This window comes from Hypomesus transpacificus, chromosome 12 (assembly GCF_021917145.1).
Source record: "Hypomesus transpacificus isolate Combined female chromosome 12, fHypTra1, whole genome shotgun sequence".
Lineage (NCBI taxonomy): Eukaryota > Metazoa > Chordata > Actinopteri > Osmeriformes > Osmeridae > Hypomesus > Hypomesus transpacificus.
In genome coordinates, this window is record NC_061071.1 from 908,012 (window position 1) to 930,680 (window position 22,669).

Consider the following 22,669-nt stretch of genomic DNA (forward strand, 5'->3'; position numbering starts at 1 on the left):
TCAGCCAGGGCTAAACCGGTGTTCTCTGTCTGTTCAGCTCTGAAGGTGAGCTGAACAGAGGAGTTAAAACTGTTCAAAAGACCATGACACATATTGACAGAGCCTCTCTACGTGTGGAGTTGAATCGAGACTTGTAGTGTGAGTCCAGGTCAATTTTAGAGTTGAAGAATCAACCCCTCATTCGACAAAAGTGAAAACGAAAATACAAATATAGGGGGTTCCTGGATTCCTAGCCTCAGCCTTGACAATCTGTTCAAACTCTTCTAATACTGTAACTGTCTGAATGGAAGTAACGTGGGTGAATTGGTCACGTTGAAATGTTCACATATCCATCAGGGAGACGTTGGACGAGGTTGTTATTAGTGTTTCTAGTGGTTTGTCTAAACTGACAAGGGCAGGTGAGGGGAGGTGGGGGCAACATGTTATCCTGCACAAAACTGAATGGGAGAAGAGCAAATGGAGGGTTATAGGGAGCCTTCTATGTAATCCTACCTCAGAGGAAACAGAGGTATCATATACCTACTGAGGACCTGCCCTGGGATAACATGGTGCAACTCAGACGAGCGCCTGATAAAAATGGGTGATGGATGACTCCCAAATCAGTGAGTGCGAAACACGTCACACATGGTATTGAGCTGACGACGGGCCTCAGACAGAAGAGCGGAGCCCACAGGAAGAGGAGCATGAGAGGGAGACAACGTGGAGATCAATCTCCTGGAAGCACTGCCTCTCTGTCTGCTCCACCAGCAGGCCACGTCTTGTTCTTGATAAATTTCATTGTCACTCAATAGATAAGAGGTCCGGGCCATTTGGGAGCAGTCTATGCATGCAAGTGTGTGTGTGTGTGGGTGTGTGTGTGTGTGTATGTGTGCGTGTGCGTGTGTGCAGTGTGTGTGTGTGTGTGTGTGTGTGTGTGTGTGTGTGTGTAGCCAAGTGTGTCTTCTCACTCTGCCCCAATGTCTGACACGTCTTGTCTTCCGTCTGTTACTGTCAACCAGGCAGGCAGGCAGCCCCTCATCTGTTTAATGCTGCCAGAGTAAGAGCCCTCTGGCCTCATCACTTCTTACAGACAGTCAGACAGACAGACACACACAGATAGACAGAGACACACACACAGTGCTAACTGTCCAACCTGTAATGATCCCAGAGTACAAAAAGTTGACCTTCTTACTCGCTGGGAACAAAGGCTAAGTTAGCTTCAAGGAAATTAAAACACCGTTAAGGTTGAGTGTTTTATATATAAATTATTAAATACACATTAACCTTGAGTAAGCCAATAGTGTTACGGTAATATTAATTAAGCAATCTAAATTAGCTTCATGAGACCTGAGGGGTGAGACAAGAGGGGTGAAATTATTAATCAATCATTGTTATTTAATGTCTCATTTAATATACATTCTTGGTTCTACCAGTGCTGTCATTTTAAGGGGGTATCAAAGTAGAGCTAAGGTAGATTAGCAGTCATGTCCACCGCAGACTATTGTGTTAAATACTTTTACAAGGTAACAGATGAATAAGACTTTATTGGTTCACCGTGCAAAAAATAAATAAATCATCAATAAATCATTTTCACTCACACACAATGGTAACAGTCCAGCTTTAAGTACTTTGCTTAAGGGCAAAAGCAGTGGGTTTGGCGCTCGATTGACAGCCAAATCAAGAGTGTACTAGTCATTCTAGATTTGCATCAGCAAGATGGATCCTCCGGTAACACAGCGTAATCTCCTGCATCTCGCCTCTTAGAAAACAAATCCGCCTCACGATTCTCATTCCACGTGTCTTATCTGATCCCAGTCCCTCCCAATATTTCTCCAGGTGTTTGAATAACACTTTTAATCACAAAATCCCAATTACAACAGGCAGATCTCCTTGAGCGCGGTCACTGCATTCCTGGCGCTATCTCTCGGCCCTCAGGTCATCTTTGTCACATATCCTCTTTTAGTCCTATATTACCTTTTCATCATCCCTTAGTTTTTACATCTCAGGATAAAAGATAACATCGAGAGTCTACTGAAATGCAGTGACACATTGACAACCGGAAACAGCTTAGTCCAGGGAATTGACAGTCTTGCCCTGGGTATAGGGTTTGAGAAAGTTAGAGAAAGGCAAAACAACACATTTTCTCAGAGCTGCCTCTGAATGGAAATGCACGGCCATACTGGTCCTGTTGCTAATTGGAATACTTTAATACAGGACGACGGCATCTCAAACAGTCTAATTGAAGTGGTTGATGAAAGCCTACCAAGGCCAAACTTCAGTAAAACGTCCTTCTTCAGGAGTCACTTCAGAGGCAGACACGGCGGTTCTTAGTGAGAGGGTTGTTTTCAGCAGTTTCTGTCATGAAAGCCAAAGATTGAAACACTGATGAAGTAACATTTTTTTGTCTCTTTAGATATGCTGAATTAATAGGCTAGGATGTTTTTCTCAACGTGGCGCTGACAGCGGCGTCTGAGAGCTATGTGGATATCCAGATTTCGGAATCTCTGCCTAGGGCTAGGCTTTAGTTCTGCAGGCTAACCGAAGAAGCATGGGAGAGTGAGGTTCAAGGGTATTATTAGAGTCTTATTATGACTGTGAACAGGCCCTCTCAGTCACAGTGATGGATTCACTCCCTCCCTCCACATACAACACATCATAAAGATCGATCCAGGCACAGACACGAACATCCATGATGTTCATCACTGGAACAGACGGCTAAAGTGGAGATATTAACAGAAGGAGTAAGGGGGGAAGAAGAGGAGGGGCGAAAGGAGAAGGCTGAGGAGAGATAGGAGGTGGGGGGGTGTAGAAAGGAGTAAGACGCCGTTTTGAATAAGAGGAATTACTTTTGATTGATGTCCAATGGCAGGCAACAGCATGTGTGTGTTTTTGGTCTGTCTTTGTTATACTAATGATGTCCCAAAATGAATATAGGCCTAACAAATCCTCTAATAAAATGTCTTAAATTTATCTTGTCTAATAACAATTTCATCTCTAGTCAGCGCCCCTCTAACAACTGCAGGGCCCCACAAACAGCATGTGGTTTGAGTGCAGGCTCAGTAAGCACTACACACTACAAACACACACACACACAAATGCACACATGCACAAATTCACACCAAACTCACACAAAAACAAACAAACACACAAACGCCAGCTGGGGTAGGGAGGTTCTGATCAACATGACACTGAGTTGTCAGGAAGATGGGGAGAGCAAAGGCATGAAAAAAAAGCATTCTGAAATGAATTATTGATTGGGTGTGGAGGTGGGTGGCATGTAGCGTTATGTTTTCTTCTCTGCTAATGAAAGCCGTTCAGTGTTCCTAACAGCAATCTGCGCAGGCCACCCCAGGGGTTAGGAGAAGAGAACGGAGGCAGGTATCTCAATATTGGTATTTTGGCTGGCAACACATCTTTGTCATATTGACTCACAGCGACAACTTAATACACAAAATACAAGGCCTTAGTCTTGCATCCTGACTACTCAAATTGAACCCTAATGTTGGTATATTCTGATATTTTGCACCAGAAAATTAAAAAACAAAACAAATGAAAAACAAATACTCCTCTGAGATTTGTATAAAAAGCATCCAAGCTGGTTATGACGCATGAGGACACTTGTTGCTTCCAAATTTTGTTTTACGGAAATCTTTGGTTATTCTAGCTGTGGAGCCATTAGACTGCTAGTGATGTCAGGACTAGACACAGCCCAGACTGGGAAGAGCACAATCTGAGGTCTGATACATTTGGTCATTCTAGCTGTGGAGCCATTTGACTGCTAGTGATGTCAGGACTAGACACAGCCCAGACTGGGAAAAGCACAATCTGAGGTCTGATACATCGCCAGTATGCTGGACGCAGTGTGTACAAATGTAATTATCTCAGTCTCTGCTCTTTAAACATGTTTAATAAGAAGGATGATCAGACATTAGTTATCAATACTCTTTAAGTCACACTTTGAAGGGAGTGATTTAAAACACTGATTGATCATTGAAATAACTGTTTTAATTCAAATATGGCTTTAACAATGTCAGAGACTTGCCATGTGTCTTCTAAGAGGCAAGAAGAGAACCAGTGATAAATTGGTGGCTTATCTTACCCCATTTACTGGGTAGGTCCTCCAGTCCAGCTCCCCTAGGACTGCCGTGGTGTCCAACAGAACAACTGCAGAGAGAAAGAGTGTGTGGGGGGGGAGGGGGAGAATGAAGAGAAAGAGAGATAGATAGAAGGAAAGGGGGTGTATGGCAAGAGGTTGGCAAGAGATAGGACATGGGAAAGAACAAAGGGGCAGAAAAAGAGAGACGGAGGGAGGGAGGGAACCGAGAGCCAAAGAGAGAGGCGAAGGGGAGGGAGAGGAGGAGAGAGGGAGGTAAGGTATTAAGAAAGGCAGAAGGAGAGAAGAAGGGCAAAGGAAAGAGAGCAAACAATAGTTATCAACTTGTCAACACAGACGAGACAGTTCAAGGACGCTTGTGTACATTTACCAGTGAATAACGTCTGTTATAAGAACATCCAAACATCCATCCGTGAAAGAGAGACAAGCACTAGACCTAGAATTAATCTCAGTAACAAACCTTGATCAGGAGTGACAAGTATATTACTGTAATGAACAGGAATGGAATGTCACATAAAAACACCAGACACCCAAACACTAATCCTATATTATTAATGTTTCTTAAAATCTATGCACATTTTACAAAAGTACTCCTGGAATTGGCACTCTGTTATTAATATTATTCTTTTTTACAAAGTATCACCATTCTTATGGGAATGTTCACCATAACCTGAGTGGCTTATGCCTTTGAGGGGAGATTTGATGCATGTGTTTGCAAGTTTTGTGTGTGTGTTTGTGTGTGTGTGTGTAACAGAAGTCCCCTCATGTAAAGTAAAACAGGGTGGTTTAGGACTTAGAATTTGTGTTACGGTTAGAAATGCATCAAGTGTTTAAGATTAGGGTTAGGGGGAAAAAACGTTTTGAATGGGATTTAATTGTGACTCCCCAAAACAATGGCAATGCAAAAATGTGTGTGGACATATGCATAAATATGTGTTTTTCCAGCTCTGGCCGCCTGTGCCCCAGTCACAGTCCGTAAATAAAGACAACCATTATTAGACCCTTGGTAAGCCCCCTAAGCCAGTTTGGTATGATGAATGTGCAATTTCCTTTGTCTCTACAGAGCCAGTTAATTGCAGTCTCTATCAATAAAGCATGTCCCTCTCCTGCTGTCCACGTAAAACATGAGAGACCTGCAACTTCACAGAGGACACCACTTTCTACCACAATAGGCTCCAGTGAGCCTCTACGGTCTTGCCTAATGGTTCAAGAATAAAGATATTCTCGGAGGCTCGAAGAGCAGTTTCAATGTTTACTCTGGCTATAGCTTCGCCAGCAATGTAGGTTGGAATTATAATGGAGTTCCACTGCATGCAAAAGAGCGAGAGAGAGAGAGAGAGAGAGAGAGAGAGAGAGAGAGAGAGAGAGAGAGAGAGAGAGAGAGAGAGAGAGAGGGGAGAGAGAGAGAGAGAGAGAGAGAGAGAGAGAGAGAGAGAGAGAGAGAGAGAGAGAGAGAGAGAGAGAGAGAGAGAGAGTACATGATGTGTGTTAAGGAGAAACAGTACTATACCACATAATCACAGGGTGTAGAGAACTTGGTCTCAGTACTCATCCAGACACAATTCAATTCAACTACCATGGGAGTCAGGAAATAATGGACTACCCTAACCCACACACTGTAACAGATAAACACATTTTACACACATTTCCAGTCAGGGGCGCTCAAACATAAACACAAACACACACAAGCAAATACACACACACACAGACCGAGACAGAAAACTGAAATAGAGACGAGCACTTGATGGGCTAAATCTTATTATCACTGTCTAGACCCCCACTTTGTCTGGGAGTGTGTAATGGAGGACTATCTTCTAACCATGCCACTTTTCCTGACTATGTTGAAAGGAAACTTCCGATGTGTCAGAAAATACAGTCAAGAGAACGTTGAGTGTTAATTCGTCAAGAAAAGGCCTTGCCTTGCAAAACATCTACGCTACAGAGTCAAACGCCTCTCTGAAAGAGTATGTAGAAAGAGTAGGAGAAAGAGGTCCTGGCCCTCATCGATTATGTTGATCACCGACAAACACTGGGGAATATCCTCAGCCCAAGACCCCATTGCCACTGTTTCTTGACAAATCCTAAGGCCCGTCACATTCTAAACCAACCATGCAAATAAGACTGTGGGAAAAGAGAGACATCAGCACAGAGGCATCAGAGGTGGCAGCTCTCGTCTCTGTCTGCCTGTGAAGTCTCTGTGCGGCTGCCTTAAATAGGCCAAAGTGATTGGCTGGGAAGGCATCGAGGAGAGAAACAGCCTCCCAGATGCCTGGCCTGTCTGTAATGTCTGCAAATCCACCCTGGCTTCTCCAGATCACAGAGGTTCTGTTTGAAGCTCCTTTCCAGTGATTATAAGAGGGTTAGAGCACCTGTTTTGTTGGCTGGGGGATACAGTGTATAGATGAAAATAATCAGTAATATATATATAACTGTAATGTATATAAGGTGCTGATCTTTTTGTGGTTACTATAATGTAATCCTGTATTGTAAAGACACTGTGCATTAGTTAAAAAAATATAAGAATTGTGTAAATGCAATGAATGTTACCATGGAAATACACACAGCCACACACATGGGTACTTCCGTTTCACAATAGAGGTAGTTTCAGTAAGATTTTCAGTTTTTCTAAATCTCTCTTTCTCGCTCTCTCTTTCTAAACTAATATGAATAAACTGTAAGGGTTCCCAGAAAAGAGCATAGGCTACACCTGCCCGATGAAACCAATGAGTCATACACTTTCTGCTTCCAGAGTACAGCGTTCAGAACAGAGAGGACCGTGTGAGGACTTAGGTGTAAGACAGAAGCTACGCACACAAGACTGAAAGAGAGCAGCTTAAAACAGGATAAGAGAAAAATGTCAAGACCAGACTAGAAAAGCTGATTCAACAGTTAATTGCTCATACTCAGGGGTTCTGCCATTTATCCCGTAACAATATCCACACAGTATTGAAGGGCAAGGGTACAATGAGGAAGTACAGAGTCAAAGAGACATTAAAGGAATTCAAGTGCAGGTTGGTGTTAAATAAATAATGTCCACCATAGCGGCCACAGGAACTTGTCTGTGACCCGGATGGTTAATAAGAGAGTTTCTGGAGGAAGGGCTCATCGGAGGCAGTAAAACTGCCAACTGGCACCAACGTACAGGTCTCCTGAGAATATTTTAAGTCTTAATTGATTTTAATCCTCTGCTAAATTACTTGGTAATGGTTGGGGCCCAAATGTGGCACAATCTAGACAAGAAAAAGGAGAGAGTACATGGAAATGTTCGACACACTCTAATAGAGTTGGAATCTGGCTCTGTCCCAGACTTCCAGGCATCTTCAGGCAGACCAGCAAGTGTGGGAGTTTTAGTGAAGGAGCCAATCTGGTCACATTCAGCAGTGCTCATGACTGCTTACTGGCACCACTTTAATTCAAAGACGATGAGTAAGCCTTTCATCTGAAGCCACCTTATCTGAAGTCTAGGGAAAAGAGCTCATGAGTATGTCCCTGATAGTGGCAAAACAAGACTGTAGTGTACACTTGGAAGTCATAATGTTGTGTGAAAGAGTGCGTGTGTGTGTGTGTGTGTGTGTGTGTGTGTGTGTGTGTGTGTGTGTGTGTGTGTGTGTGTGTGTGTGTGTGTGTGTGTGTGTGAGTGAGTGAGAGAGAGAGAAGAGAGAGAGAGAGAGAGAGAGAGAGAGAGAGAGAGAGAGAGAGAGAGAGAAACTCAGAAAAGAGGCAAATTGAGCTAGTACATTCACACAATTTATCTACATAAATACACAATACGTGTACAAAACTCCCAGATGCACTGTATAACTAAAACACTGAACATGATGTGAGAAGACATTGTGACAATGTGTTCGAGAACATAAAATACTACATAGCCTATACTGAGATTACGCCAGATACGAATCGGACAAAACAACAGTAGTCCTCCCTGAGCTGCTCTTCTAAAGTCACTTTCACAATTCAACTATATATCACGATTACTACCTTTATATAATACGATTATTTTGGGACGTGACAATACTAGTGTCATGTTTAAGCGCAAATTGCATCAAAAAGCCTTGTTTTTCAACTTTACTGTGCTTCAAGAGAACATGTAGGCTACCATTAAGCTTTGCTGGCTATGTAGGCTACTGTTATTGTATTTGTTGGGAAAGACATGGAACTATTTGTTTTTGTTATTTCATTACTCACCTTGGTTTGTGTGACTGGGGTCCGACAGAATACTTCTGAGCAAAAGAAAAAACAGGCAATGTTTTCCATTGGAATACATCTCTTAACCACTGTAAATACCCAGACAACTATCGTCTGTCAAGTGAATCAAATTCCACCGAATGATTCCGCAGGGATATGGAGTAATATGTTCCTAGTTCCAAGGTGCAAACAAACCGCTCGAGCTCAATCAGCCGCCCTGTTTCCCGCCACGCGCACAAGAAGAGAGACTTTGAGGATGCCAAGCCATTGCGCGCAACTACGACTTTACGCAATAGCCAAACTGTAAAAAGTATTACTCATCGATTTGACATTCCTAGATCAACAAACACTGTTTTACAGCTCGTAGACCCTACTGGGATTTGTCTTGGAGAATACCCCACTGCTCTCCTTGACGCATATTCCCTTTTTCACTCTACGAAGCGTTTCCTTTATTAACTCAAAATGTATTTTGAAATGGTCAGTTACTGAAATGACTTGTCTCAGAAATAACTAAAAAAAGTAACTAATTTACAGACTGACTGTATCTCACAATGTACACATGTTGTCCGATGCCGAAATTATGCCGTAAGCGGAGTTGAGGATGAGCAGTGCACAAGTGAAAGCTCTTGCGTTGCTAGATGGCTATCCTGTACTGCGCGGTGCGCCACTGGAAGCATAGAACTTGGACCAGTAGCAGACAGAATAACCAAGGACGGTGGGCCATTCAATTTTGCATCAATTCTTCTCTTTAATCACATGTTTTATCATGACTGCCATCTTGTTCTTGAAAAACAATGGACACTTGTTTTAATATGTCTGCTTACGCTGTTAAAATCTTAAATTAAAGTGATCAAAGAGGTCATATCAGAACTGAAGGTAACACAAAACAGTAAATGTACAGTAAATTTAATGTACTACTAGATAGATCACCCGGACATCTTCAGCGGGAAATCCATTATCTTAAAGACCTTGTAGTTTAAAAACAGAAGTCTCCAGAGGTCATTTTCTAACATTACCCATGCCCTATCCGCTGTTTGCACCATATTGATTTGTTGGGGCAACTATGGGAAGTTAAAAAGAAAAAAACAACAGTAGGCTGTCTCTTTAATTCTATGCATTGAATAAGCTGTCTACGGAAAGGGATGAGTCTAGAGCGCCTAGTCTTTACAACCACGTGGGAAGTCTACAAATCAGAAACAGGTGCAGGAGGAATGAATTACATTGGGTGTATTTAGAATAGCCCATGGATGATATATATTTTATTCTTTAGTATAATGGTAGAGGAAATCGTTGGACTTTGGCAGATGAGTCTCCAGATATTAGGCCATTGTATCTTAGGTATCGCATACACTTATGACGCCCACAGTAGGCTACATGATAATCTACGTCCTACAACAAGTTTTGTCCATAAATTGATGTGCCCGTGCATGCGGATGACACAATGGTGGAAATAGAACATATGGCAAAACGTCTGTGTGATGATTAGAAATTTGCTTATTTTGTATTTTGCTGAGAACAGATGCGGTGGATCCGTAATGAGGCTTGTTTTGTGCGCTACATTGGCTCGTATTCCAATCGTGGCATTCCTAGCATTCAACAAGGACACATAACTTCATAATGTCCCTTAAAGAATGAGACATACCATTAGGCCCACCGACAGTGCAACTGCAAAGTTTTCGTAGTTGGGCTTAACCTTTGTGTAGAGACCCCCATGTGGGGTTTTGATTTGTGTCTTTCATATAGATGATGAAAAGTAACATGCACATTGTGTAGACTTAGTAGAGCTAAATAGTCATCAAATAAAAAAATATTTTCGGTTTTGATGACAGCACTTGGCACGACAGGTGCCAAGTACACAGTGTGGTACACTGTACGTATTGTTTTTACATGCAGATAAGCTTTCCAAACCCATTAGTGAAGGAGAATTGAGACTTTGATGACTACGAACGTGTTGAGTGTGTAGCCTGTGTGTGTGTGCTAGTGTGCACGTGTGTGTAATTATGTCAGATTACCTTTTATATGTCTCTGCGGCAGGCGCCCGCTCCTGTAATGAACCGGCGTGAAATCGTTAGAAAGTAATTGTGCGCTCGTCACGGGGATAAGCTTCCGCGGTGGGACAAAGCGTTCCTGACACAAAAGACACATTTTTCCCCCCATTGGGGTTCCACGCGCCCCTACCCGCCATAGCTAATGGTCTGTGAACTTTAATCTACGGCGATAGCGGGGATGAGCAAACTCAAATATTGTGGTTCCACAGCTGGGCTGGAGTTCCAAGATGGGCATCTGACCCTCAAGAAGCTCGAGGCATCAGAAACTATATTATACATTGTCAGACTTGATGGGCACTGCTTACAAGTTTTAATATGGTCATATTGCCAACTGGTCGAATTCAAAAGTCATAGTTCTGATATATTGTGAGTTCATAACAGTAAGTCACGTTATCTGTAGGGTATAGGCTTAGTTCGATTTGGTCTCTGAAAGTGTGGTTAAACGCATGAGCGCCCAAACTCGTATTTTCAGCACCACGGACAGCGACAAGAACACAATTGACTTCATTACCCCCTGCCGGCTACCACTGTCCCCAGGGTGGTTAATTCGGTTCCTTTTCATTGTTCATTGATACAATTAGATTATTTGATACAAACTAGGTCAAGCCTGACCCTAGCTAACCTACCTTCAATAGTTCCAACACAAACAGGCTGTTTGCTTGAGGAAGGTCTAACTTTGCATTGACTTGGGTTTTAAGCTCATCATTTAGATTGAGCAAGTGAAAGAGAGACTGACAGACCAGTCTGTGTACTGGCTCAAGGCTCATTCACAGGTAGAAAAGATATCCTATTGATCGAGAGATCTCTTTGTGGGCAGGGAAGTCCTGGGGAATTCCCTTTACAGACGTTTCAGGTCAGACTGAAATTCGAATCAGCAGTAAAATGCACTATAACTCACTTCGCTGTATGGAGCCCATTATACTGGATATTTTTAGACCTGACGTAACTTATAGACGATATGGAACGACACATTCCATTATTTCACACTTATTTCTGATGTGCAGCTTGTGCTCTTTGAGGCTATGACCAATTTGATACTCTAAAGAGAACTAGTTGACCCCCTGACCCTGTCTACACACATGTGGTGAGTAAGGTAGGTAATGATTGCACCACACCAGAGACTCTAAGCAAATTAACAGTAGTGATTTCCAATGGTCTGATTTAATGTGTGACATCGACCACCTGGGCTTACTTTTAAGGATCAGCCTATCAGAAAGGCAGTCCGGTTCAATCAAGATGAAATGTAGGTCTTTGGAATGGTATGGGATGGGATGGAATGGATATGGAGGGCAAAAATAATCATGGGAATCTTTGTTGAAAACTTCCTTGTACAGGGAATTCTTCTTCTGGCACATTGTGAGGCAGACTGACGACTCTCAGTTGATTAAACCAAAGGATCAAGCAAAGATCTTTGTGGCACAAGGGTGAAATTAAACAAATCTCTCACTAGACGGGGTGCCAGACTTCCCACCCCCCACACTGCACATCGTGCCAGTGGAATTGCTGTGAGCCCTTCAGTTTCTCAGTGAGCTCTGCCAGGGTTAGTCTTCCAATCTGCAGCCTGACAGATTGGAACCTGCCCATCCTACCCTCACATCCACCCCACCCATTCCCCCCCCCCATGGAACACACACCCAGGGGGCCAGAAGGCTGGATCAAATGGTTTCTAAAGGGGCTCTAACTATCCAGGTGGCCCTCCCATCCCAGAAACAACGCACACTTTATCCCACTTTCCATTTCACTCTCTCAATTGTTCATCTTTTTTTAACCCTCTTGTCATTTTCACTATCCTTTGTTCTATTCACTGTTTTCATGTCTGTAATATACCTTTCTTCTCTTTTCTTCACATCTGTTCTTGTGCCTGCATAACTAATTTTCAATTTTAAGACTGGCTGTCCATCCCTTGTAACTCTCATTCAACTTTTTCAAGTGTTGTCTTACAGCCTTGAACATACACTAAGTCGCCTGTGTCGATCAGTATTACAAACCATTTCAACTAACCATTTGTTCAGAACAGCAAGGCATAATAAACAGAACAACATAGTGAAAAACTTTAAAGACGACTAACATCAGATACTCAAGAAAGATGTGTACCACTGTTGCTTAAAGCAAAACATGAACTTGAGTCTTTTCCCTTGAAAACCAACCTAGTTATTCTAATGTTGTTAATAATAAAACTGCAGTTAGTCACATGGGACCAATTCAGGTCCCTAATTATGATTTCCTAGACAAGATTCTTTATGGCTGCAACCATTTCCTGAAGCTGATTCTGCATAATAGGCTGTGGTGTATGGTGCAATTACACAACAATAACTCATCACAGCTTCCTAGGCAAGTAAACACTGCAGCCAGGAATCCTTGTGCATTTTCTGTGTTGATTAGCAGTCTTTAGGTATGCAGGGTTTATGGTAGAAAAAGTGGCTAATTGTGGATAACAAGGAAGGTACCTGACATGACCTGGATTGTTTTGAAATCCCCAAATCGCTCATTGTCCTTTCGGGTTGTTAGTTTAATATTTTTTTATGCCTCAGAGGCAAACCTGCAGTATTAATCCAAGTAAATATAATCTAGAAAGGGGTATTTGTGAAATCACTTTAAAAATGACAAAGTCTAAACACAAAATGTTTGTGCTCCACTTGTTTTCCCCTCCCAGTCTCTATGCTAGTCTCTCTTTCCCTAAATCTGTCTCTGGCTCTCTCCATGTCTCACTGACTGTTCTTCTCTCAACCTACATTTCTCTTACATTATCAGTGCATGGCTCACCGCCTGTCTCTACCTCTCTCTGGTTCTTTTCCTCTGCATCTCTCTCTTTCTGCATCCCTCCCTCTATCTGTCTCACTACAGGTTTCCCTCCCCTCACTCACCCCTTCGCTCCCCCCCCCCTCTCCCCTGCTGCTTGAGAGACTCCAGGCGTGCAGCCATCGATCCAGCCACACATGGATCAATTCAAAACCATTTACCTCATGCAGACAGAATATAACATTATTAACCCTAATATTCATATTACACATCTCTCTGTATTCCTTAATATACATATACAGTATATGTACAAATATAGTATAGGTGCTATACATAAAATATGGATTTTTGTTTCTCAGACCAATGATCTGCATCCTCCAACATATTTAATTTACTCAGCATGGACAGTACTTAGTAGTGCCATAGTGGCAAAGATTTTGTCCCCATTGTTTTCTACAGCATTCATCACTTGTCATGCAGGCCTGGATGAGAGACAAATCCCTGCTTTGTGGCCCGTTGGCGCGGTAACATTGGAATTGCAAAGAGGATTGGAGAGGATTTTTGTATAATCAAGAGGGGGGATGACTATTGATTTGTGCTGAGGGGCAGTTGAGTGGATGGGAGGGGTAAAGCGGAGGTTGCTAGAGAGGAACCAGCCATCTAATTGAACATTCATGTCATATAATTCCCGGCAAGTGCAGAATGGGTAAGTGTTTCTGTTAGGAATGCATGTTGTTTAAAGCCACTTGACACCTTTCTTCTCAAATACACACACACACACACACATAGACATACTTTGTGACAATAATCCAAAACTAGAATCAAATCAAATCAAACTTGATGTTACTCATTCATCTTTTTTAGAGCTGGGCCATTACTGTGTCTTGCAGCCAAGTCCAGGCCTCCAGATCCCTCAACAGGAAAGACTTTCTTTCCTCTGAGGGAGTGGCTCTAACGTGAGGGAGGAAGCATCTCCCGAGCTCTGGAGAACAGCAGGGGGTCAGTTCAGATAGTACAGTGTTATAAATATCCTGCCATTTTAACATGTTTATCATATCAAAATAAAAATGCGTTGAGTAGGGATGTGTGCAGGGCTCGGCTGAAGCAATTTGGTATTTCAACCAACATGTTGTTTTTGAGGACAGTATACTACCAATACCACTGTAAGAGTTACAGTGCATGTACAAGTTGTGAGGATGAATAAAATATCCTGGGATCCTATACACTTGGATCAATCATCTGGGTGTGGATGAGAAATGATGCTTTATGAAGGCACATCATCAGCCATACAATAGTAGGCTGTGTATATTTTCAGTTTATACATTTTCACAGTGTCCTCCTCATGGCTGTGGCGGCGGAGGTGGGAGGTGTAGAGATATGCAATTAAAGGAAGGAGAGGACATATGTTATTTTGTTCCATGAAAAGTGTGGCAGGGTGCTATGTCAGAAAGGGAACTATTTGAAACACACTCGGTTGACAGCCACCACATAGCCTGCTGACTGCCATTTCCAAAACAATTGCAGACCCATGGTGACCATAGTTTGGACACTGACGTTTATCTAGTACTATGCAACACTGCAAACTGGCTGTTTGGTTTTGATAAAAGATAGTGTATAAGTGTGTGGGTCCGCCCCTGAGAGTAGACAGAGCCTCTAAAAGAGTAGCTAAATATGTTAATATTCCACACACCAGCCCACCCTTGACCCGTCTGAGAGAAGGAGGATTGGGAGACATACGTAGAGAGAGATTGAGAGAGAGCCTGGGGAGCACTGCCTTTCATCACAGTTCACAATACTTCCTTTTGTGTTTTCCATGTATTCTTTCATGACGCTTATCAATGTGTTAGGGATGCTTATCATTCATTTCGGTCAACAGAAAACGTCTTTCGAAGCAATTTACAGAGATGGTTTCAAAATAGACTTATTTGGGGATTGCAGATTCGAGATTATCACAAGCTAAACAATTTCCTGTGGTCAGACAGAGGTGAGGGTGTGCTTAGTGTTCATGGATTTTTATCAGTCCTGATGTGAGCCATATTAATAAATTCAGACATTGCACAGCTAGGCTCCCACTGATTCCATAGTCTAATCCCCTGTTTTAGAGTTTAGTGGATTTGACAGGTAGAACTGTCACTGAGTGGAACTGTAAAGAGCTTTAGAAAATCACTGTCTGTAATCCAATTGGTTTAATAGACATCCGAGGACATCCTATTATTGTAGTTATTTTGTGATTACATCACGTGTCTGTCTGTCATCTATTGGTCTGTCTATTGGTCTGTCTTTTGTTCTGTTTGTATGTCTGTCTGTCCATCCAACTGTTTCTGTTGCAGCTCTATTCTGTTCATTCACCTCTTTCTTTTGGCCAATCTTTCTCCTCCCCCCCCCCCCACCCACTACGCTGTGTTGCACACTCACTCTTTCGCCCACCTCTCTTCTTCAGTCTCTCTCTCCTGAACGACGCAAGTGTTGTTTTACCCTCGCTGACTCTCCTGCCTTCTATTCCTCCCTGCATCTCTCCCCCTCTCTGCTTCATTATCCACTATCCTCCCTCCCTCTGACTCCTCCTCTATACCACCCTCTGCTGTTTTTTTAATCATAATCCATACTTCCCTATAACGCTTTCCCACCCCATCTTTCTGTCCCCAGATCCCTCCTTCCATCTCCTCCTTGTGCTATCCTTCGCTATCCTCTCTCTCTTCCCTCCATCCTCTCTCTCCTCCCTCTGAATCTTTTATGGGATGGTGACACAGTGGTGAGGTGAGGAGAACCTCTCAGCAACATGCCTGCTGGACGCAAATATTTACTCCCCGGGTCGAGTGTGTGGAAGGCAGGCGGGGGAGAGGAGCAGGTCTGGGGATGGAACGCTGGACGAGCGGATCTTATAAATAACAGTGATTCCATGTGACAAGTCTACACACAAACACACACACACACACACACACACACACACACACACACACACACTGGCACACACCCTCCCTGTCTCTGAAGGCCCTGGCTGGGATAGGGAGTAGGGGGGAGACGAGCCCTGGTCTCATACTGTATTGATGTTACTGCACCATCACACGCCCACTCAAGCTTAAGACGACAGGAGGGAAAGTGTAGGGGATGGAAGGAGATGGAGAGGGGGGTGAGGGAGAGAGAGAGAGAGACACAGAGAGAGAGAAAGATGGAGAGGGGAAAATAAAAAGAGAGAGGGGAACCGCATGATGCATGTGAACTGACAAATGTCTGTTCTGTTTGGGCTGGCGAGAATGGAACAGGTCTGAGGGAACATCAAAACACAATTAAGGGCTGACATTGAACTGGCGATGCGGAGGAAAGGGGAGCAGGGACAGGCAAAGGAGGAGTTATAGATGGACAGAAAAAGGGTGTTCTGAAAACAGGTGTTCTGAAGACCAAACTCAAACAAAACAGTCTTTAAGACATTGTCAGCCTTCACTGAACAGCACGCCTGGTGAGAACCCGGGGATCACAATGGGTCTTCAGAGTGGTCAGATATCTGATCCAAATCCTTATGAGTCTGTGTGGCTATTCTGCTCTCAAGTGTGTGGATTTCATCCTAAAATCCTCCATTAGAAGACTACAGAGACTTTTACCTAAGCAACCAGACATGACTCAGGGATATAGTGAGAGATGAAGGGGTGGATGAGTGTGACTCACACAGACACACACACGTTTCGACATTATCCTATCATATGACACAAACAGAATTGAACTAAAGCAGTCTCACTCTTAATTACTGAGTCACTTTAAATCTCTGGGGTTAATAGAAAATATTAGTCAACACATTTTAAGTACTGCAGTCGTGATAGCTAGGTTCTAGAGATAAAATTGTTGCCAGGTCAGAGATTGAACATTAGCAGTTTTGCAGTTAATTTGGTCTGGGAAATAAAAATCAGGAACAATACCTCACATTTTGGTAAGAGTTGATGGAGAACAAAAAGCTTATTTCTGGCTGTGAGAAGAGAACACCTTGTGGGTGGACTGCGGACTCGACCAATAAAAAATACCCTCCATCACAGCTCCCATCTGGGGAAAATGAGGCACAATCTTTACGCTCAGAACTCCTCACCTCCACCAGCATTAATGCCAGCTACATTGAAATGTTTATAGTCTCGCTGGAAATAGAATCTGAATGCTTGGCTCGAGGAACTCAAGCACTTACTTATTCTGCATCAATAAAACATATTAACTGTTCTCTAAGGTAATTATTTCTAACTAACACTGACACATGGTGAACCCATTTCTGCGGGGGTATGTAAACTAGCATCTATTTGTCTTTCCACTACTTACTACATGTATCTATGCAGGGTCATTTTCAGGCTTTTAAGCAGTAGGAAAGTGGGTTTCATCTCTTCGTCCTAATTGGGATTCTGCAACACTATCATTCTGAGGATTAGAACTGCACAATATGATCATTTATAATATTGTTTGCTTTGTTAATGTTTACATCATTAGATTTGTGCCCTTACACTAGGCTAAACAACCCTAAACCAGTAACCTTCATACGCAATTTAACAATCTTGCACCTGCTGCACATTTTTCTTAGGCAACCTGAAGTTCAGTTGAAAATGAATATAATCATTTGTAGAATTCTACTTTGATTCAAATAACAAGCAAAGTACTTGGCGTTGGTAGCTCCCACACAGATCAGCTGGTGATTGTGTGTGTGTGTGTGTGTTGGTGTGTGTGTCAGAATGGTTTGCAACTTTGATTTATCAAACATGAAGTGGGTGTGATTCTATGTGTGTGGAAAGACAGGACATAAATGGACAAGCTACAGTACAAAAAGTTGTTTTTTCACTTCTGCCAACCTTCCTTCCTACGCAATTTTCCAGAAATGTAACAATTCTTCTCTTGTTCTGTCTCTCACTCGTTCCTGACTATCTCCTACTAACTCATAGGAATAAGTTGTAAATAATTAGATGTTTATGTCAAACCTGAGGTTTTTAAAAGGTTTGTTTGTGCCTTGCATTGTTACACAATGTAAATTTTTGATGTTTGATTTGACAGACGAAAACGATATATAAAAAAAACAGTTTGGTTTGGAAACGTTTTTTTTTTATTACTGTTAGTCAATTACATGGCTTTGATCAGGATTGCATAAAAAGACCGGTTTGATGGTGACAGGCCTTTTTTTTTTAAACACACAGGCTTCAACACTTCAGGCATCAGATTTCTATTGAAGACTTTCATTCCCAATTTTCTGCCTGTCCTCTCCAGCCTTGTGAGAGGTGTGAGAGCAGCTCTGTCAGAGCCTGAGAGGATGAGGCGTGCTGGATAAGAGGAGCAGCCTTGAAGCCCATTGGTTCAATCAACTTCACACGAGAGTCCAGGAGTTCTGGGGGAGAATTCAATCACCGACCTCCACAGAGAGGCAGAGAGGAACCAGGAAGGAAGATAACCACAGAACCCCAACAGGCAAGGACAAATCCAATGCCCTTTTAACCCTGAAGGAACCCCTTGCTTCCTTTCCCTGCTGAGTCGATTTCCTGTTGCTCTTTAAGCTGAGAAAGGACATCGATGAAAGTATGACCGCAACCCCCCACCCTGTTGACACGATCGATCTGGTTGGTGTTGGAGAGAGAGGGGAGTAAGGGCTAATGTTGAGATTTCTGTATTGGATTTTTAGCAGTGTTTGATAGTTTGGGTGAGAGGTTGAGATTTCGATATTGGATTTTAGCGCTGTCTGTCGAGTGGGTCTGAGGTTTAACGTCCTTCAGAAATATTAGATAAGTAAAAGCCTTGTCAGTTTGCACACTGGAAAAAAAGACTGTCAGATGAACTGGTTGAGAGGAGAGACTGCAGTGGCCCAATCTGCACATGGAAAAATGAAGAATCCCCTTTGATCCAGATAGTACAATATCATGTTCCTTTATTTCCCGGACTAGGCACGCTGTCTATGAAAGTAAATCAGTCACTCAGAAGTTTCCACATCATGCAGACAATGCCATTAGACAGTGAGTAGATATCGGCGGGCTCACCGAGAGATGGCTCGGATAGTGGGCAGACATTGCGGCACTGTCCAAGGCACTCTTGATAGGCTGTCATTACAGAGATCTGGCAGTCTACGCAGAGCCTAAATCAGCTTGACTATCATTTCACATTCAGAGTGAGGCAGGTTAAAGTGTGGTAATGTTTTCAGCCAAGACACGCCAAGAATCTAAGTGTGTGTGTGTGTGTGGGAGGGGGGATAAATTCATACTCAACCCCCAAAACACATCCCACCTCAATACTAACCCCTTTCACTTAAAAAATCCATGGCAGGTAGAGGTGGTGGTGGTGTTGGGGGGAGATTTGCCACATGAAGGTAGTTTCCACCACATTAACCTTTATTTAAGATAATTAGCATCCTTTTCCATTCACCTTGCACCTTTTTTCCCCAGTGCCATACCACAAAACACCCACAATGACATTGTCAACAGCTGTCTTCACCTGAGTACAGTGGGCAGATTTAACATTGTGTGTCGTATTGGGATCAGATGGCTGAGCGGTTAGGGAATCGGGCTATTGATCAGAAGGTTGCCGGTTCGTTTCCTGGCCGTGCCAAATGACATTGTGTCCTTGGGCAAGGCACTTTACCCTACTTGTCTTGGGGGAATGTCTCTGTACTTACTGTAAGTCGCTCTGGATAAGAGCATCTGCTAAATGTAAATGTAATGATGTATTGACAAGCTACGATTTAATTTAGATTTTGTCTCATGAAATGTCACTTAAAGGTGCAATAGAAAATCCCGTTTCAGTCAGTCGTCTTTGGTAAGGCGAGTCTTCCTCCTTGACTTATTTTGTGAAACCACTGTCAATCAAACTTAACCTGGAGGAAAACATGGAAGTTCAGACAACTATTGGGGTCACTGTTTATGAGAGAAGCGTAGTTCAGGCATGGCACTCGGGCAGCGCGCACCCCTACCCCCACCCCACACACACCACACCCCCACCCCCCACACACGCCTTCCTCAACAGCCCCCACTGGGGGGAATCTGCACCCTTAAGGTTAAAATCAATACAGATTCCCCTTGTCTCACCTAAACAGGGATGGTTTACAGATCAATGTGGCAACGGGAGTAGCTGATGGGTGGCAAAGTGTTGAAATGTGCCTTTTCAATGCAGGTACCCCTGGGTACTGGATGCTTTGTGGTTGTCTTTGACCCTTTCCATTAAAAAACACTTTCCTTTGGTAGGGCCCACAACAGCTATCCATGCATATTTAGTATTCCAAATCCATACAGATGACTTGTGTGGAATTGAAAATTCGAAATCTCTTCTCTTTCTCTCTCGTTTGCTGTCTGTCTCTCATTCTGTTTCTCATTCTTACTCTGGTTCGGTTGGTATAAAACGATTCCACCTTCATTCTTTTCTGCTTCACCTTTCTACCAGACGTCTTTCTCCATATGAGTTCATCTCACATTTAGGATTGGGCAGAGAAGATTGGCCTTATTCTATCAGAGTATTCTAGAAAAGCACAATACTGCTCTGAAGGTGTCGCACAAGGCCTTCAGCATTTCACTGACCTTAATCCATATTGTCTCTCATTGAAAGAAACTTCTGAGATTTCGAATGACCCTTTCTCTCCATTCCGCCAAAACTAAAATGATGAGCTGGATTTTTCCTTTTGTTTGACCTGCCTCTCATTCTCTTCCCAATGTTGGCCATAATTGCACTTTGAATGGACTGTTTGTTTTTCATTCAGATAGTTAGTGTTAAATTGAGCTTGCTGCAGCAAAGTGAGTCCATAATTTGGTAGCCTTATGGTAGAAGCCTGGGGTGTTTGACATGTGTCATGATATATCAGCAGGTTCACATACAAATTCAATAACATATTTTAATTCAAGGCTAGCCCTTTCTTTATTGAAACTGTATCCAATTAGTTTAGCATTTACTGTCAATAAAACACTAACCACTTTCTATAGTGGTCTAAAATAGATTATGAATAGATAATTTTTATTTTATGATTATTTACAATCACAGTGTTTAAATGACATACCAAGATATGTCAGAGGAAGCGTGTTTGCTGTTTCATTACGTTAGATCCCTTAGCACCTTTTATACATGAATCAGTTATTCATGTGACAATTTAACGACTTGTGTAAACATGTTAGTCTTTTGCATTATTCATTCTACGAAGTTAATGCATAATGAATGTGACGACAAGCTGTAAACAATAGCCTTTGTTTACAGACCGGTTCCGTGCTTTGGTTGCCTCTCTTCCCTCTGATTAGGTCCTTCAGACACTTGACATCATGCCGTTAAAGTCGTAGCCTAAACTGAAATAAATACTTTTCTTATGAAGGAACCTCATTCCTTTTACAGGGCCTGAGTTGGTAGCATGAAATTAAATACACAGTTAACAGTAAGTGCTGCAAAACTGCCTCGGAGTATAATGTTAGAGACATTAGTAATTAGATTATCATTAATTACTTGGTCTGCGGTCGACTGTACTCTTAATCCATTGCATGGTTGTTTCTTATTGGTGGGCCAACCGAAGACAATTACATACTACTGGCTGCTTGGCAAGGGAAGCGGGCATGTAAGATGAACAAATTAGGTATTTTATGACTCGAGTTATTGATGGTAAGTGATCGCGCAATAAAACAGAATTAGGTGGTGCATAGAGTGAGCATAGAATAGCCTATGAAATGTTAGGCTATAATAGAATAGATCATACTTTAACAGAATATACATTTTACCCCTAATGTAGGCCTAGTCAAACATGCTTTTGAAAACTAAAACATGACAATGAGTGGTTTTCACTGAAAGCGGTAGTAACACAAACTGCAAGAAACAAAGTGTTAATCTCCCCAAAAAACACCCCAGCATATAATCCTCAGCACCCATAACACAACCTCAACACAATCACAGTCCCCATCTGGAGAATACTTACAGTCTTTTTTTACATTCATTATTTACGAACATTAACATCTTAGAAGGCAGCCAAACAATCACAGGCAGCGCCCCATCAATAACAACCAACATTACACATAACTTTCACGTAACAACAGAATAACTTTCTCTCCCTCAATGTGCAAAACCCCTCCCCTACCTTCCACTTAAAACTATCAACACAACAAAAAAGTTACCAGAAGCTTTTGCTAAACCACAGAGAGCTTAGAAGAGTAGAGAAAGTTGAATAAGTTTCCCCATTTTCAGCAAAATCTTTTTTTATATTACCATTGAACAAGTATAAAAAAGGAGGAGTAGAGAGACAGTGGGAGAAATGGACGGCAAGGACATAAACAGAGTTAAGGGGTCATGGTGGATAGAGGAAGACCAGAGAGAGAAAGAGGAAAAAGAGATGAGAATGAAGAGAAAGAGAGAGATGAGGGAGAGAGGAGAAGAAGAAGGGTAGCAGACTAGATGGTGAGAGATGAGGGGGAAGGTGAGGGGGAAGGTGAGGGGGAAGGGTCTAGCCAGTGTATGTTATGGCAGCTGAGTGCTAAGTGCCCTTGTAAGCCTCACTGGAACATGAAAACACTATCAAGTGGCCGAGGCTCCGGGAGCAAAACTGGCACACATGGCAACTGAGTGATGCAACAGACAGCAGGGGGGAGGAATGTAGGGGGGGGGGGGGGGGGGGTTGCAGAAAGGAGCACAGCAAGAAGGT

The 22,669-nt window shown here is 42.6% G+C and overlaps 1 protein-coding gene across 2 annotated transcripts in view; it reads right to left on the minus strand.

Annotated features, from left to right (window-relative positions):
• Window positions 1-8,357, minus strand: part of epha6 (eph receptor A6) — a 31,312-nt gene extending 22,955 nt beyond the window's left edge. For both annotated transcript variants that reach the window (XM_047030922.1, XM_047030923.1), the window contains exons 1-2: window positions 8,279-8,357; window positions 4,079-4,143 (exon numbers count right to left, since the gene is read on the minus strand). In XM_047030922.1, coding sequence (XP_046886878.1) covers window positions 4,079-4,143; window positions 8,279-8,357 — 144 coding nt within the window. The remainder of the gene's footprint in view (window positions 1-4,078; window positions 4,144-8,278) is intronic.
• Between the last annotated feature and the right edge of the window lie 14,312 nt (window positions 8,358-22,669).